At 38.9% G+C, this 18,749-nt stretch overlaps 1 protein-coding gene across 8 annotated transcripts in view; it reads right to left on the bottom strand.

The window, feature by feature from the left end:
* The window catches only part of Rbfox2 (RNA binding protein, fox-1 homolog (C. elegans) 2), a 237,058-nt gene that overhangs the window by 51,775 nt on the left and 166,534 nt on the right, over positions 1-18,749 (bottom strand). For 2 of the 8 annotated variants that reach the window (XM_013024897.1, XM_013024898.1), the window contains exon 1: positions 14,616-14,684. The exons of 5 other annotated variants lie outside the window; for them this stretch is intronic. In XM_013024897.1, the coding sequence (XP_012880351.1) occupies positions 14,616-14,642 (27 nt within the window). In that variant the 5' untranslated portion in view covers positions 14,643-14,684. Of the gene's footprint in view, positions 1-14,615; positions 14,704-18,749 lie in introns of those variants that run through there. One more of the 8 variants, XM_013024899.1, reaches the window with a different exon arrangement.

Below are 18,749 nucleotides of genomic sequence, written 5' to 3'. Positions count from 1 at the left end.
CAAAGGGTCTGCAGATGTGTGTCCTCTGCACATGAGTATCACATCCAGGAATCCTTTGGTAGGGTCTACTAAACAACTGGTAGCAAAGTTTCCAAGTTAGCATTCACATAGCTAAGGGGACTTGTCCTCAGGCTCTAACTCTTGGCTTTGACTTGTGTCTCCATTCTCTACCTTAGCCTGCTGGGAATGTGACAAAGGCACATAGCACAGAGTAAGAATTCTCCCACTGGGGCAGTTTTGACCCAACTGGCTCAGTCAACTGAATAAACACATCAATTAGCAATGGGAGATGGGGAAACTGGTAAAAACATTTTCTATGATCCATATGAAGCCCAGGCTCTGTATACTTGCTCAAAAGCAAGCCAGGCTAAATGAGGTTGTCTTCCTAGAAGGGAAATGCATACCTCTATTAGGAGGTCAAGAATACTTCATGTAAAAAAATGCTTTATTATTTATAGAAATGTTGTAAACTTTTTATGTTGAAATGTAACAACAATTATATGTATACACCAAGAATAAACTTGTGATTAAGGGTGATTTATTTTGTCTTACTGTGCAGTATTTGAGCACTTCCAAATATGTTATTACTAAAAATCAAAAATGGAGGCTGGACATCCGTGGCTCATGCCTGTAATACTAGCTCTAAGAAGGCTGAGATCTGAGGATCATGGTTCAAAGCCAGCCCAGGCAGGAAAGTCCGTGAAACTCTTATCTCCAATAAATCACCAGAAAACTTGAAGTGGAGCTGTGGCTCAAGGGGTAAAGCACTAGCCTTGAGCTGAAGAGCTGAGGGACTAGTGCCCAGGCCCAGAGTTCAAGCCCCACAACTGACACCCTCTCCCCCCCACCCCACCCCCAGCAAAAAAAAAATCACAAATGGCTTGACTTCTATTAAATTTGCAGCTACATTCCAAAGTTTGAAGTTTAGAAGCAAAGTACAATAGATGAATTCACCTATGTTTACATGAAAATGTTTACTAATATAGGCTAATCAGGAGGAGCTTATTTCACAGGAGAAAACAAATCATGAACTTTCTCTTGGAGCCCGCAAGGATAGGCGCAATGACCCTTTTCCTGAACTTATAAATTTCTGAACTTGTTCCTGGTTTAAGGCTCGCAGGATCTTTTGTTCTCATGATGTCAACTGAACACTAATATGTACAATATTAAAGGCCTAATACTTAACATATCCAAACCTTTCCTCTCCCTTATTAGATTAAAAGACTCATTATGATAGGTGAGGACTAGCTTGTACAATGTGGAAACCCACATGATACCTAAAAATAGGTAATAAATAAGCTTTCTGAGTAAAGGAATACTGAAATAGAAAGTCACTTTCAGCAGCCTGCTTTGTTTGGCTGGAGTAGAGAACACAGTGAGTGCAGAATGAAATAATGTTGCTTTCTTGGGTTGTATATATGAAAATGTGCATGTGCTGAGTACATATGGTTTCCTTTCATCTTACAAGCAGAATTTAAGAATGTTGGGCTGCTGGGAGTGAGAAACAGGCGTAATGATTAGTTATGAGTAGGGCTAAATTTGAACCTTTACCCACAGCAATCATCTATTCTTGGGGTGACTTCTACTTATCGTTTAGGTCCCAAAGTGTCCTCTCTCTAAAACTTTCATGGGCGGTCACAATAAAAGGGATGAACTTGAAGGACAGACTTGAGCTTACATCTTCACTACATCTTAGATGGACTGATTATTTCGGAGGATTGTTGTGAAGATTATATGACAGCAAGTAGAACTGCATGCTTTGTTCTTGCTCCTTAAGTAGTCTTGGATCCCTTTGAATTACTCTGAATGTTTCTTAAATCAATTACATGTAACACTTAAGCTCCTACTACAGGCTAGTCTTTAAGTAGAGAGCCACAAGGACAAATGTAAAACTGTGCCTTTGTAGGACAAATTTATTAGATGAGAAAGGCATACCAAAACTACTTGATGATATTTGTGCAAAAAATAAAGCTCTACATATAGTACTACATGTGAAAATAGAGAGAATGTCTCAAAATATAGCTGTCTTCATTTTTCTAAAATCAAGTCTGTGTAAGAGAGGTAATTTTCTTCATCTCTTCTCATTTTTAAAAAAATTTCACTCTAGTTTCTCCACTTCCATACATATCTATTACTGTGTGAGTTCACATCAACAAGACTACAAATCCTGAAAATTTCCCATATTCACACCAGCATTGTTCTGGCAGAGTCTATTCTTGGCCGTTTCTCACCAATGACAAGGTCACTAGTCATCTTCCTTATGCAGTATGGGAACAGAAATTCTTTCTCTAGAATAAAAACACTTGTGCTTTTAAGTGTTTTACAAATGATATAATTTGTATTTATTTTTATATTTACACATTATGTATGTTTTACATGTTTTGTATTTACTTGCTTAGATAGGCTTAAATTCCAAACTCTACCTGCCTTTTGTGTGTGGGAGGGGAAGTAGAGAGAGAGAAGAGTATATGTAAAGCTCTTAGCACAGTTCTAAGCAAAGCCCTATAATTCAGATCTGCTACCAGTGCAGCCTAGATGTCCATGGCTAGGGAAGAAAAGTGGAGGCTACATAAATGTTATTTTGAAAAGATAAGAAGAGACACATCAGACTTAAAATCTAGAATCATCTGGATACTGGAGGCTTAAGTCTGCAATCCTAGCTACTCCAGAGGTTGAGATTTGAGGATCACAGTTCAAAGGTAGTTGGGCAAAGAAATCTGACTTTTTAAAGAATCACCAAAAAAAAGCCAGAAACAAAGTTATGGCTTAAGTGGTAGGGTACCAGCCTTGAGTGAAAATTAAGGGACAGTGTCCAGGCCCCAGTACTACCACGAAAAAAAGAAAAAAGAAAAAAAGGAGCTGGCATAAGGGCAGGAGTAAGAATATTATAATACTTGGGGGAAAAAAAGATTAAAAAAAGAATACTGCAAAAGCGTGTCTTCAAATAACTTTTCTTCAAGATACACACACTTTTTGGCAGCAAACCACGTGCATATCTGGATAGAATATCACCCCAGACAAAAAGGAACCCCAGTAAAAAAAGCCTCAAGGCCAAGACATGCTTGACTCATTCTAGGAATTAGAAACACGGAGGCCTTGACCAGTCTGGAGGGAGTGAGAATGGCAGGAGAGGAGGTGAGGAGGATGACTGGCAGTCGAAACAGTGGTATCCTGGAGAACGCTGCTAAAGCTTACAGCCAAAGGCAGGTATTTTGGTCATTACAACGCAATAGAGCTTTGTGCAGACAAATGGCAGGCTCAGACTTTAGGTTTTAAGTAGCTCACTCAGCAAAGGTAAAAGTCACTAACCTCCATTAAGAGGTTAGTACAATACTCCACCTGAGTGACAAAAACGGCATGGCACAGGCAGAACTGGTACTCTCATCTGTCTTAAATCTTGAAAAGACCCCTTGCACTGTTACCTTCCCTTTTTTTTTTTATACTTCTTCTTTTTTTGTGTGTGTGCTGGTAACTGGGACTTAAACTCAGGGCATCATGCTCGCTCTTAGCCCTTAGTATTTTTGCTCAAGGCTGGCACTCTACCACTTTAGCCATATCTCCACTTCTGTTTTTTTGTTGGAGATAATAAAGAGCCTTATGGACTTTTCTGTCCAGGATGGCTTTGCAAACCCAATTTTCAGATCTCATCCTTCTTGAGCAGGTAGGGTTAGAAGCAGGACCCACTGGCACCCAGATTAAATCTCTATTCTTTCTGCTTTTTATATTCATTTGGCTAATCTGTACACACCTTTGATGCGTAGTTCATGAAATTCAACATCTATGCCTCTCTAGGCTTCTGATTCACCAAACAAGGGGAAAAATCTCCTCTTCTTACCCCTTCCCACCTCATATTTAACTTTTTTTTTTTCTTTGCTGATCCTGGGCCTTGAACTCAGGGCCTGGGCACTGTCCCTGAGCCTCTCCGTGCTCAAGGCTAGTGTTTCTACCACTTGAGCCACAGTACCACTTCCGGATTTTTCTGTTCATGTGGTACTGAGGAATCAAACCCAGGGCTTCATGCATGTAGGCAAGCACTCTACCATTGAGCCACATTCCCAGCCCTCATATTTAACTCTTGTAGTACTTGTACTCTACTATGATTACTTGTTTGTGTACTTATTTACATACCTGTTACTTTTATAGAATATTAACTCTTTAAGGTCAGGTAAATGTCTGGGTCTAACTCTTAATAATTTTTTTAGTGGGTGGTGGTCCTATGGACTAAGCTCAGGGCTTCTCACTTGCTAGGCAAGCTCTTTACCGCTTGCTACAATCCCTAATCCTCAATAAGTACCTGTTAAAGGAATTTTTAAAAAGCATGTTAGAATCCCATGGCATATAAAACAGACTTGTCATTTTTTTTAAAGGTATAACTAAACTGATTTGCAAATACAGAGAGACCAAGTCCAGCATGAGGAAAGAAAAGACAAGGAAGCCAGCTGAAGGATACTATAAACTTTGAAAGTGCTCACAATAAAGATACGTGTGGTAACAGGGAGAGAGAACTCGAGGCCTTGTGTTAACACTTGAATTCAGGGGACTGTTTGTTAACTGAGGGTCAGGAAGGAAAGGATTAGGACCACTAGTGGTCCAATGCCAAATGTATCTTAAAAGATCTTTGATTTTTTCTTCCTAGGTTGTGCTTAGTGATTCATTTTTCCTTTTCTTTATTTTTTTAATCTAAGTTATAAATGCACATAATAGCAAGTCAAACAATACAGAAATTTATGATGAAAACTGTAATGCTTTATTCTATTCTGTCAGTCCTCTTGGGAGTAAATCTCTTTTAATACCTTTGAAAGGCAGAGGTTCCAGGGTTACCTACAGCATTGAAATTAGACTTGTCGGACAAGCACAAATTTGGTACTCAAACATACAGCTCAGTGTAGACCAATGCATGTAACTGCAAAGGCTAGCAGACAAAGATAAGGTCCAAGATGAGTTTGCTGTATGTGAACTGACTAATAGAAAGAGGAGCAAGAGCTGGGGAAACTGGTCCACAAATTATCTCTTCACACCTGTCTGGGACAGCCAGAGAGAGGCCCTTGTTTTCCTTCAAGACTTCTACCAAAGCCAAGTGATAAGCCATGGCTGATACAAAGCTTCCACAGCTTTCAGTCTTAATTCACATTTTTTCTCCTTGCTTCCCTGAGATCTTTCCCATCAATAAAGTATTAGCAGGAAAGATTTGCTAGACTAAGATTTCTAACTCACTTGTGTCTTTCTTTTTTTCAAAATCTTGGTGTCAAAATATCTGCATTTTGGGAAGTATCTCCAACTTTCTTTTCCCATGATTATATTACATGCTTTTTTCCTGAAATGTTCTCAGTTTTTAACATTTTATTGACAGATATGCTCCAAACACAGTAATATGACAGAGACCAATACATGCTGGGCATGGTAGTACATGTCTGTAATCCTAGCACTTGGGAGGAAGAGATAGGAAGGCCATGTATGGTCCATTCTAGGGCCACTATGGGCAAAAGCAAGAGGCTATATCTGAAAAACTAAAGCAGAAAGGACTAGCTAAGGATGTAGCTCAAGTGGTAGAATGCTTACCTCCCAAATATAAAGCCTTGAGTTCAAACCCTAATATATCAAAACCAAACCAAAAGCTAAGCAATCTTCCCCCACCTACCCTTACAAATCCCAGGCAATGAAGTACAAAGAAGGATTACCTTTGAAGTAGGAAAAGTCTAGGCTAAATCTTTAAAGATGAAAAACAAAGAAACAGACAAACAACAAACAGGGTAGAAAAAGGCTCATAGTAATGACTTATGAAAAAGAACATATAAACAGTTAAAAGACATAACACAGGCATATGTGAGTTGAAAATAGTTTAGATTTGGTGTTGGGCAGGAGAAAAGTAGAGAAAGAAAAATATACATATTTTCTGGGGGTTGAAAAATGAAAATCCAGAGTTTCTTTCTAACAATGATTCAAGATGGACAGTGAAAACTGTTCAAAACTAGGTGTGAGCTAGTGGCTCACACCTGTAATCCTAGCTACTCTGGAGGCTGAGATTTGAGGATTGTGGTTTGAAGCTAGTCTGAACAGGAAACTTCATGAGACTCTATCTTTAGTTAAATACCAAAAAAGTCAAAAGTAGAGCTGTAGCTCAAGTGGCAGAGGGCTAACCTTGAGCATAAAAACTCAGGGACAACACTCAGGTCCTGAGTTCAAAGCCTCAGGACTGGTACAAAACAAATCAACAAAAAAACCTGCTTAAAACTATGTGGCCATTGGGCTATATTGGAAAAACCTTACTTACGCTTAAACAACAACAACAACAACAAAAAACCAAGATTTGTATCTCTCAGGGGTCAGCAAACTATGGCTTATGGTCCTAAAAGCTGGTCCACAGATCTGTTTTATGTAAATTGAAAGCTAAGCTTGGCCTTTACATTGTTGAGTAGCTAGAAAAAAGCCCCAAATAATAATATTTAATAACACATACAAATTATAGGAAGAACAAATTTCACTGTCTATAAAGTTCTGAACACAGCCACATTCATTTCTTGAGGAGCTGCTATGGCTTCTTTAATGCTATGGCAACAGAATTGAAGAGTCAGAATAGCCTGCAAAGCCCCAAACAATTACTATCTGGTCCTTCCAGAAATAATGTGTGGATCTGTGACTGAAAGTTGTAAGTCCTTAAAAATCTCATCTCTTCCATTTAAGTCTTGGTTTGTCTCTGCGTACCACCTTGCAACGATTCTAATATAACTTAACACTAGGTAAAAGTACATAGTTACAACTGTAATATGGTTCCTCAAGCCTGTAATCCTAGCTCTATTTAGGAGGCAGAGATTAGGGGATCATGGTTTGAGGTCAGCCCAGGCATAAAGTTTGCTAGACTCCATCCAATGACTGGGTGAGATGGTATATGCCTGACATCCCCAGTGATGCACAAACAGAGTGAGTGCAGCCTAGGCTATCCTAAGCATAAACCAATACCTTGTCTCAAAAATAACCCAGGTGCAAAAAGGGTTGGAGAAGTGGCTCAAATGGAAGAAAACCTGTCTAGCAAGTGTAGGGCCCTGAACTCAATCTCTACTACTATAAAAACAAAACAGATTATATAGTTTGTGAATACAAAAATATTCATTAATACTATCACAAAACAATTACTGGGTTCTATTGTTTCTTTAATATTCCTTTAAAAATGAAATACATGATTTCAAGTTTTTAAAAATAGAATCTTGATATACAGCCTAGGTTGGCCTTGAACTTGACAAGAACTGGTATTACAGGTGTGACTACAAAGCTCACTAAATTTATCTTATTATAATAAAAACAGTATTAAGAACACCATATCTATTTCTGTTTCCTGAGGTTAGTTTAACTAAATAAGAAATGTTATTCTAAATCCAGAAACTGATGGCCATTTGACATTAAGAGCCATGATGAAAATAACATGTTAAAGTATGCTAAACAATATTTCTATGGGTTTTGCTTTGTAGTATTATTGATCAGAATTTTTTTTAAAGGCTTCAGTTAAATTTTTTGTGTTCTACTTTTTTTTTTTTGGTTGGCTGTGGGGTTTGTACTTGGGGCTGGGCACTGTCCCTGAGCTCTTTTTGGTTAAGATTAGTGCTCTACCACTTTGAGCCACAGTGAGCCATAGTGCCACTTCCAGCTTTCTGGTGGTTAACTGGAGGTAAGAACCTCAGACTTTCCTACTGGGATTGGCTGTGAACTGTGATCCTCAGATCTCAGTCAACTGATTAGCTAAGAGTACAGGCATGAGCCACTGACCTGGCTTATTTCTATTTTAAATAGAAAATATGACTAGTTTTTTTTTAACCATTGTTACTGATCTAATGGTAAAAGGCTCTATAAAAGATTCTATCTAAAAAGTATCTAATAGGATCACACCTGTAATCCTAGCTATTCAGGAGGTTGAGATCTGAGAATCAGGATCATGGTTCCAAGCAGGAAACTCCAAGAGACTCTTTTAGCACCTCACTCCCAGGCCTGCCACTGCCCGCCCCCTGCAAACAAAACAAAACAAAACCCAGAAGTAGGGTTATGACTCAAGTGGTAGAAAGCTAGCCTTGAGCAAAAAAGCTCAGGAACAACATCCAGGGCCCTGAGATCAAGCTCCAGGAGTGGCACCAAGCAAGCAAGCAATGAAATTAAAAAAGTATTTGTAAAAAGTTAAAAACTACATTTGTAGTGACAGTAATAACCTTTGAGGAATTATGGCAAGACTCAAGGGTTAGAAGACAGGTTCTTGCAAGTAAGTTGATGGCATACTTTATAATAGAACAAAAAAAATAATACTCTTAGTTAAGTGATAAAGGCAATATTCCTTCATATTTGAAGTTGTAAATTGCTGACAATATTGCATGAGATCACAAGCTATATAAAACTGAGTAAATTGTACAAGACACTATGTTGAAAATGAACTTTAAAACTTGGGGAGGGAGGAGTTGGGGATGTGGGGAGGGAAGGGATGGTAGGGGAAAAACAAAGGAGGGGGTAACAATGCTTGATAGGAAAAGTACTTATTACCTTACTCATGTAACTGTAACCCCCCTCTGTATAGTATCGTTACAATAAAAATATATATTTAAAAAAGCTGAGTAAAGCCAAACATATTTTCATAAAAAACTTATAGTAAAGACACTTATAATTGATATTTTATGTAGTAAGCATAAATGGTAAATGATTCACATAGATAAATTCAATTATTCTAAAACAGTAAAGCTTTTGGAAAGCATCTTCACATCTATGAAGTAGGAAAACTAAACAAATATAAAAGAAGATGTATTTGGTTTTTATGTAGATTAAGCCCTTCTATGTGATTCCAGATGAGAGGATGGACAGTGAGAAAGCAGTAATAAAAACAGATTTCAGCCCACCATAAGAAAAACTTTTCTACTTTTTAGCAAGAATAATGGAACTACTTGCTACTTATGAGGCTGGTAATCTAATGAAAGAACACATCAATGTGGAATTAAATGACTGCAGGTTTGGAATTTATCCCTGTACCCAGGGTAACTGGTTGTCTGACCTCTATAGACTCAAACAAAAGGAGGGAGTGCATACCTGAAATATACACCTTACATATACTGGCAAGCAATATCTAATATGGATATCATCATTACATTTGAAATGAGGTATGTATACAATACACTCGTCCCTCACTATATCACAGTTAGAAAAAAAACAAATATAGTGATCCCTCACCTACTGGGTGAGTTAGGTTCCAGAGACCCCTGCAATAGGTGAAAACCCACTAATAGCGATAAATGAACTGTGATATAGTGAGGAATGACTATCTAATGTTGCTACTTAGAGGATTTTCACCTATCTTAGGGGGGGGTCAAAACCAAAAAGTTGTTTCACTGACAGTCACTGTTAGTGGTGATTAATAGGGATGCTATATAAGCTCCCCAGGTTTAAATCCTGATATTGCTGAGACCAGAACAGTCTGATAACACACATACAGAAGTGGAGTACACTAGTCACTGTTTAAGACAGCAGTAATACAAGTTCCCTGACCTCACTGAGGTGCTAGGGAGGAGGGGGGGAATAGACAATAAACAAACCAACAATTATATAACAAGCTACGATAAAAGGTAAAATTAGTGACGAGTAAAGGAAAATGAGAGTGGGGGTAGGAGTGGTGAAGTGAAGGACTGCTAGTTTAGGAAGGATAATCAAGGAAGGACTCTCCTCTGAGAACAAATGTGTGGGTAGAACAAGCCACCCAGATTCTGTGGGAAGAGCATGACAGGCAGAAGAAAAGAAAAAAAAATGTAAAGGGCAAAGGAGAGAGGAAAGGCTTAAACTAGGAAAACAAAAGGAATTTCAGGGGACCAGCAAGGAGGTCAGTGTCACTGCAGTGAAACATGGGTGACAAGAGATAAGGTTGGACATACAAGCGCTTGACTACTCAGGTAGACACAGAAGTTTGTTTTCGATGGAAAGGAAACAACCGTTAAGATTTATGTACAAGATTGACAAAATTAATCTTAAGTGAATCACCCTGGAAATGTTTTAAGTGAGTCACACTGGAAATGACCTCTAAGGAATCACTTGATTCCATACTTACCTGAATTTAATCATTCTAAGAGGAAAATGTAAAAGCAAGCTATGTAAGGGCAGGCCAGGCATTGATGGGAGCCCAATAACAAAAGACTACAGTACAGCAGACTACCTGTGATTGGCAGAGTTCACATACATAACATCGAGTGAAGAAACGTGTAGAGGAGATTTGGTAGGAGTTTTGGAATGTTGTGAATGGGGGAAGGGGAGTAGGGTGACAAATCACAACCCTAGCAGGAAACATTGGGGGATACCAATACTGTCAGATCTCAGAGAGAAGAGGCAGGTACAAAGACTAGCTGGGCACAGGGATTTTATCGTCAGTATGACTGATCCCTGGGGGGCAATGTGACTGTCACAAATAGGTGTCTATGAAACAAGGAAAAACATTATGTGACAAGAAGTTAACATTTAGACCTTCCATAAACCCAAAGTCAAGAGAGATGAAACTGTTCCTAAGTAGACACTTGCATAGATAGATGTGTTTGGTTATTTTTTCAGGGAAGAACAGAAAGGTGAAAGAACAAAACCAGAAATTTTTGCCATTGTAGGATGAAGACTATTGTTACTTTTCAGCATGGAGATGTCCTCTGTAGAAATACAATCTTCAATAGTATTTTGTCAAACACTAAGCTTACCCAGTCTCAACTGCAAACCCAAGAGAAAGATGAAACAAAAGTAAGACAGAAGTGTAAAGAAAAAAAAGTATAAGTATATGACAAACAAATTACCACATAATGAATCAAATTGCTCATTTTTAATAAAAGATCTATTTATGGAATTCTGGGTATCTTTTCAGGAAAGCTAAGCAATTTTAAAAATGGCATTTTTTTAAAGAGTCAATAGGGCCCTGGCAGGGAAATGGTTAACCTGAAGATATGAAGCAATGTAGAAGAATTCAGAAGCAACCAAATCACTGGAAAAAGTGAGGGTTTTTTTGTTCATTATAAAGGGACATAAATTTAGTCTCCAACCCACAATCCCCTCCTATCCCCTAACTTCCCCAGAATCCTGCACAGCCCATAGAAGGTGGAAAGTGTGCCAAAACAAACAGTGTGAGCTCTGCTCTGTGGATGGAGGGTGGAACAAGGTCTGGGTGGAAAGGAGTGTGACTGGCAGGCAAACGAATGGAACCACTTTAGAGCAAGGCCACAAAATGGAGACTAAATAATCCGCTGATTTCCAGACTTCACGGAAAATGGTTATGCGTAGGGAAATCACACAAGAGATTCCCAACTCACTTCAGAAAGCAAAAAGGAAAGGATGGGAGAAAAAGAAACAAAGCAAACATACCTGCTCTTTTATCTGTCTTTAATTTAATCATAAAATACCCTCCTCCCTCTTCTCTTCTACCAACCACCCTGGAACAGAACAGCGAACTGGCAGCAGCTCAGGTGAAAGACTTCAGCCTCCCAGCTACAAAGGGGGAGATAGCAGACAATGGAACTGGTGATTCATTACAAAAGAATACACTCCGTAGCGGCCTGCTGCCACATGGACTCACAGCACTATTTAAAGGAACAGCACTCCCTTTCCAAACTCCCTTTTCTTAACACCTTCCCTCCTCTGGATTCTGATGGAAAACAGATTTTGAAGAAAATGCCAGCAAAGCACTTAGCTGTCCAAGAAAGGGAGGGCTCTGTCTGTGCTTCGTAGGAGCTGGCAATGTTATGCCATTGTAGAGCACAAAAATGTGCATTCACATCCCTACTGTAACATCTTTCCTTTTTACCTAAAGCAGTTTACCTCAACAATAAATAGTATAACCAAGTTTGTGTCATTTTTCTTAAATTAGGGGGAAAATCATTTTTTCAATTTTATTTTTTCTCATTTGGTTCTTATGAGTATGATTTTTTTCTAACAAAAACAACAACTCTACTTTGTTATTTTCATACATGGGAAACACAGTATTCCTGAGCCTGTAAACCAAATTAAGATGGGACATCAATAAAAAATTCCTGCAACTACACACATGAATAAAAGATCAAAAGTTATTTTTTAGAATATCACATAAGCATTTCTGGTTACCAGATTAAGTTTGTCATCAAATGGCCAAGCACTTGTTACTTTTGGTAAATGACGGGGAAATTTGCTAATTACAAGAAAAAAGCTCATCTAAAGCTACAGCATATATAATAGCTGAGCATCCTCTGGCCAACTACCAATGTGGAACTAATAATGGGCGATGAGAGCATCATCACCAGAAAAGCCTTCCTCTACAAACTGAGTGATGGAAATAGCAGATGTGGAAAAGGCCTAGTGTGAAGATGCAACGAACCTAGATTGTATCATAATGAAGCATATCTGTATCTCTCTCATAATATTCTAGTCAGGATACTACATCCTGAAATAAAACCATTTAACTTTGATAGTCCAGCCCTAGCCAGCATAGACAGTTTATATTGAAAAAGCTATGGACAGATTTTATTATCAAGTGTTTGGATTGGGTATCTGGCCTAAAACCAGAAAGCAAAAAATGGAACAAACACTGTATAACACAACTGAACAGAAACCTAAATGATACAAAAGGTCAGGTAACAATTGGCCCAGCCAGTTATTTCTTTGACTGTATTTTCTAGATTACTAATAACTGTACACTGTATTACCACAGAAAATGTATATATCAAAACAAATGTGCTGGAATACTGAAAATTCGCAATTCTTTTTTCAACTACCAGCTGTATATTTTTTCAGCATGGGCAAAATGAGTTACTTCTTTCCTTTGGCATTCAGTACCTTCTGAGAAAATACAATAATTTAAACTTAATTATTAGAATTCTTAACCACCAAAATATGCCCACTAATTTCTTCTACTTCATTCTTAACATTAGTTTCCTTTAATACTGACAACTAAGGCCAAATTAAATATACATGAGCATTACATTTAGGATATATATACTTCAGCTCTCCTATAAACTAAAGGGCAATGTTCCATGAGACAGCAGAAAACTGAGTACAAAAATTTCTGGTTTAGATAACTCTCACTGGTTTAAAAGTACATATAGTGAAAACTCAAATATGTGAAGAGCCTTCAGTAAGAGCTCAGAAGGGAGCTGTTACCCTCTAATATTGTCAGTTAATGAAAATTGAATGAGAGCCCCAAGGCTCAGCAAGTAAAATCTCCAAACCAAGGAAGAGAATCAGAAATAAATAGGTAGATTTTATCCTTTGTGGAAATTAAAAAAAAGGAAACAATATTTCAAGAGACTCCCTAAGAGGTTAAGAAAGCATATGAGAACTATTTTAATAGTTTCAAGGATTTCTTGCTCATCTCTAAACTCTGAATTGGTGAAAAAATACTTCAGGAGGATTTATTCTTTGAAAATTCCTCTGAATCAGGATAGGTGTGTTTCCCTATAGGTTCTTCTCCAGCCACATACTACTGCGGGTTATTATATAACATTTTAACTGACCAGGATTCCAGTTTTGAAGATGAAGCATCTTTCCTGATAGCTAGCTGCCTCTCTCACCCTCTGGCGGTGACTTGGAGAGGAAAAAAAAAGGAGATTCAAAAAAGGGCACCCTCCTTAAAAGGAAAGCACTGTCCAGAGATGAAATTTCCCCGGTCCGAATAAAAGCCTAGAGTAAGACCCATTGAGAGCAAAGGGCTTGAATGTTCCAGCATGTAAATTATTCCCTCAGGATCAATTCCAGCCTCCTCACTCCTTCTCAACCTATATATAAAGAAAAAAAGTGTAAAGGAGCACACAGAAGGGTGAAATAGCCCTACCAGGGAATCTGTGTAGGAGCGTTCACCTTTCTATTTAGTCAGGAATGACTTGCTAAAATACAGAGTAGACATTGCCTGACACACTACAGAGGGAGAGAGGGGAGGGGCGAAAGAGGTAGGGGAAGAGAGAGATCTTCCATTTCCTACACCCTCTCCTTCCAGTGTCTTTTAAAGCTGGGTAACTGTCATTTATACATCCAGGTTTGTTCCCCTGTCAGGAGAGCTCTACCTGCCTGGGCTACCTGCCTCTACCTGGATGCTCCTATGGGTGCCTACCAAAAGCATTCTTTGCCCAGTAACAAAGCCATGAAAATGCAGTATTTTTTCCCTAACCTTCAATAAGCCCTTTGCAGAGAAGGCAGCAAAACTGCAATTCCATAGCCAATCCTGAGAAGCCATAGTGAATCAGGAATCAGATTTCCCTATAACACACATTCTTTTGCAATTCTTAAAAGGAAGTCATTCCCTCCCCCCCCTTTTTTTTTGGCAGTCTCTCTTCCTACCTCTGCAGTCTTTCTCTCCCTCCCTCTTCTCAGAACCAAGACAAAGAGGTAGACAAATCCCCACAGGGTCTTCCTGAGCTACAGCTGCACAGTACAGGAAACAGGAATCTGCTATGGAGCTGGGGTGGGGGGGCGGGGGGAGGATGGATACACAGCACACACAGACGCGCTCACAGACACAGACTAACACTTCAGCTGATAACAATACATCTGGCCTTTTAAGAAAACAACCCTAGTTAAAACTCCGCTGGCTATACTCTACCCCTAAACCTCCACTCAGATCCGAGAGACAGAAAAGAAACATGCCGAGGAAGCTCAGATCTTACCTGAGTTACCATTTTCTTTTTCTCCATAAACCAAACGGAACAGATGAGCAACCCTTCAAAGCTTCCTTGCTGGGGCACACCTCCACGGCTCTCTTTTTCTCCCCTCCCCCCCGGCTAGCTAAAGGTGAGAAATTGACGGTCCTTTGCACCGTTTTCTTTCTTTTTCCTTTCTAGTGTTTCTTTCTTTCTTTTCTCTTCCTCTCTGGCAGTCTCTCCCCCTCCTCCTTTCTCCAGCTCCCTCCCATATCTCAGGCAGATGGCTGAAGGAAGCCCCACCCCTGAATGCCTAAGGTAATTAATCAGAGCAGAGCCCCACCTCTTCCTCCTCCCCCACCCCCAGCTCCTCCCAGCAGGCTGACAGCTCCCAACTCCAGAAGCCAGACTGCTGGAGAGTGGCAGATTGGTGTGTGCTGTGCCACGCATGTGTGTGTTTGCGTGTGTGTCTCTGTGTCTGTGTGTGCACATGTGTAGAGGGGTACGGGGAGTGTCTGTAGGGGGAAAGAAGAGCAGATTGAGGAAGGGGCAGTTGCCATGTGCTGGCATATTTTAAGGATGTGATGGTAACATTAATTACACGGCACTGGAAGCATTCCTTGTAATTTACAGCTAATACAAATTTAAGAGATTATGGCCATAATAATAAATAAGCGCTGATACAAAATTATCTTTAACAGTCTTTCACCCATGTGCAGTTTAAAAATGCAGCAGATTAAATGAAAGGTGTGATTCAAAAAGCTGTTCAGTGAGCGCTAACAGAAAGGTTTTCAAGGACAGGAATATGCAAGGGTCTGCTCCTATTAGAAGGCCGAATCAGCCTAATGAGGGCACAGGACTAAAAGAGAGAAGGAACACAATTTATTAAGTACCTATTTTTTTCTGCTGTGAAAACCCTGGGGATTCTGAAAAAGGTGTCATTACACAGATGACCGCTGAAGAAACTTAAGGTATATACAAAACTGACTGCTTAAAACTTCAGCTTCATTAAATATTTTAGTTCCTGGCCTCTGTGTTTCAGCCTCCAGTGACAGAAACAAGTCCTTTCTTATGTATACACTGGCATCGGTGTCATTACTGTAAACAGTAACTGTTACTATAGAGGGCTATAAATACAGAGTGTGTAACAGAATATTTATTAAACACAAGAGCTTTTTTTTTTTAAGTTCTCTTATTAAAAATGTGATTCAGTCCCAAAGTTCTGGTCTGATTCTGTACTTTACAAGTGATCTTGGGAATGTCTTTGATTTCTGAATATAAATTTAATAATCTCCCTTCTTTTCCTGTTAAAGACTCCAATGAAATTATATGTTTGATGAGTTTATAATTTTTGCAATTTGTCTCAAAAATATTCTGATGAGCTTTTTTAAATATTCTGATGAAAATATGTATTATGCTAATACTTCCAATAGACTATCTATGCAAAGATAAAAAGTATTAATATTATGCTAACACCTCCCATAGACTATCTATGCAAAGATAAAAATGATTAAATTGTTTTAAAAATAAATACACAAAAAACTATAACTGAAAATCAGTAGCCACAATTAGAACCCAGTTCTTTGCTGTGTCCATGAGGGCTGTGATGGCATGTAGAATCAGTCTTTTTATTATGCACAGATAACAATGTTGGCTGGTATTTGACCAAATGCACCATCATTATGTTCTCCTCTAAATTTATAATCTTTTTTTGGGGGGAGTGGGCAGTAGTCAAATTTGAACTCGGGTTCTAGCATGCCCCTGGCTTGCTTACTCAGCTGGCACTCTATTACTTGAGCCATGCCTCCAGCCATGCTTTTTGCTGGTTATTTTGGAGATAGAGTGAATTTTTTCTGCACAGGTTGGCTTCCAACTGCAATTTTCTGGATCTAGGCCACCTGAGCAGTTAGGATTACAGGCATGAGCCACTAGCGCCTGGCTAGCTTTGGCTAACTACAGACTTTCAAGTCAGCCTGGCATACATATTGATACCCTGTCTCAAAAATCAAAACAAGAACCAGGCTTTGCACATGCTTGTAATCCCAGTGCTTGGGAAACTGGACAAAACAGTACAGAGTTCCAGGCCATATTGAGACACATAGTGAATTTCAGATCAGAGCTACATGGCAAAGAAACAAAATGAACAAACAACCAAAAAAAAAAAGATAGATGAGTTTAAGAGATATTAGTATACATAAAACTGTATTTTCAGGGGAAAAAAACTATAAATCTTACTCATGGCATAAATTTGCTTTCACTTCTAATTCAATAGACCTGTATATAAATGTATTCCATTCATCAAACCCACTAGGCCATTGTATTTTATTAGTCAAGCACCAAGTTACCTTGATACTTGGGGGTGAGTGAGGCCTCCAGATATCATGGCAAGAGACAGAGTCTCGAGGAGATTTGATTTTTTAAAATTTATTTTTATATATTTTTTTATTGTAGAAATACTGTACAGAGGGGTTACAGTTACATGAGTGGGGTGTGCTTTTTAATATATGGCAAAAGAAGGATTCTCACCCTTCTGTATAATTAATGTAAGGCCAATAAAAAAAAAGTCTAGGACTGGGTAGGATAAACGTATCATTGGGTTTTGGATTATTGCTTCATTTTATACTTAGGACCAATATTTTACATTGAAAATAACAAGTACATTTTTATGCCTTTAATATATATTTTCAATATGTTTATATTGTACTATGAATAATAAACATTCATTTCCATAAGAAAAAGATAGCCTATTAAAAAATGAACTATTTTTATAAACACCAAGTAACAAGGTCCATAATGAGCACCAGACAATATTTTGAAGTGTGTCCTGACTTTAAAGTCTGGCATTATAGAGGACAGTTTGCTCCCAGGTGTCCCCAAGAGAGAAGAGCAACTGAACAGCCTGAGTCTGACCCTGCGAAACAACTGTACCCTGGTGGCTGAATGTCCCTAGTAATGTACCAAGAGAAACTCCTTTTAGGGTCTCTCCTTTCCTCCCTTCCCTTCCTCTTTTAGTCTCTCCTTCCTTTCCTTCCCTTTTCTCCAATTTCCGCTACTATGTTTGGTTCCTCAGGTTTGGGCCACACAGGACTTGTCTTTCTAGTGGGAGAGGTGAGATACCTAGATCGATCCAAGGCTGCTTCCAAAGGGCAAAAGCCCATTCCTCACACCAGAACCTGGGGACTGTGATCAGAACTGACAATGATTTCCAGGTGGGCCAAACCCACGTTTGTCCTCCACAATTGCCAAAAAGTTCATTTTACCAGGTTGGATCAGGTTTACACAGTTGAGTCCAAAAGGCTCTGCAAAAGTTTCTGGATTTATTGACAGGTGCTATGCTGTTTTGTCTATCTAAATATTTTCAGGACACAAATGAAGGAAAGGGGCACTTTCTGCTAGTTATTTTCCTCAGTGTTTCATGTAACCTTTTAGAATCGCAGATTCCTTTCCAGACTACTTAACTAAAGTTTGTCTTATTGAGTTACCAAAGACCTCCAAATGGTAGCTAAATTCAATGGTCATTTTATATATTTGATTTATCTGTGGCATTTGCTAGCCTCTCTTTTAGGGAACTCTCAGTGTTAAACTTCAAATGATAGTCTTTCCTGATTTTTTCTTTCTCTGTTCACTCCATTCTCCATCTACTCCTACTTCCTCCTCTTCCTCCTTCTGAATGTTGGTAATGTATGAGGTGCCATTGTTACAACTCTTTTTATTGCATCCCTTAAGTTTTCCACCCAACGTATACAGTAGCACACACAAATGTGTGTGTGTGTGTGTGTGTGTGTGTGTGTGTGTGTGTTAATGGAAAGGATTCATAGTATCCAGCTGGTTCTTAGAGGGGTCCAAACCTCCAGGAAATGGTAAACATCTTGCCTAGAGGGCAGCCTGACTAGCAAGCAGCAGCACCACATTCAAACTCACAAGTAATGGGTTCCTCATTCTTTCTCAACACTCTATCAAGTCAGAAACAAGTCCTTTGATTTCTCTGGATCTGCTCTATCTTTCCATATCTATAACCATAGATTTAGTCTGAGTTCTTTACCCTGTATAGTTCCTCGTTGATTCTTGTCTCCAGTCTCTCTTCTCATGCAAGTTTCTTGCTATTGCCAGTGATCTTTGTGAGCACAAAATTGACCATACAATTCCTGGTTAATATCCTCA

Source organism: Dipodomys ordii, unplaced genomic scaffold, assembly GCF_000151885.1.
Source record: "Dipodomys ordii isolate 6190 unplaced genomic scaffold, Dord_2.0 Scaffold79, whole genome shotgun sequence".
In the NCBI taxonomy this organism is placed as follows: Eukaryota; Metazoa; Chordata; class Mammalia; order Rodentia; family Heteromyidae; genus Dipodomys; species Dipodomys ordii.
Note: the sequence above shows the minus strand (reverse complement) of the source record. Positions and strands in the feature narration are given on the sequence as shown.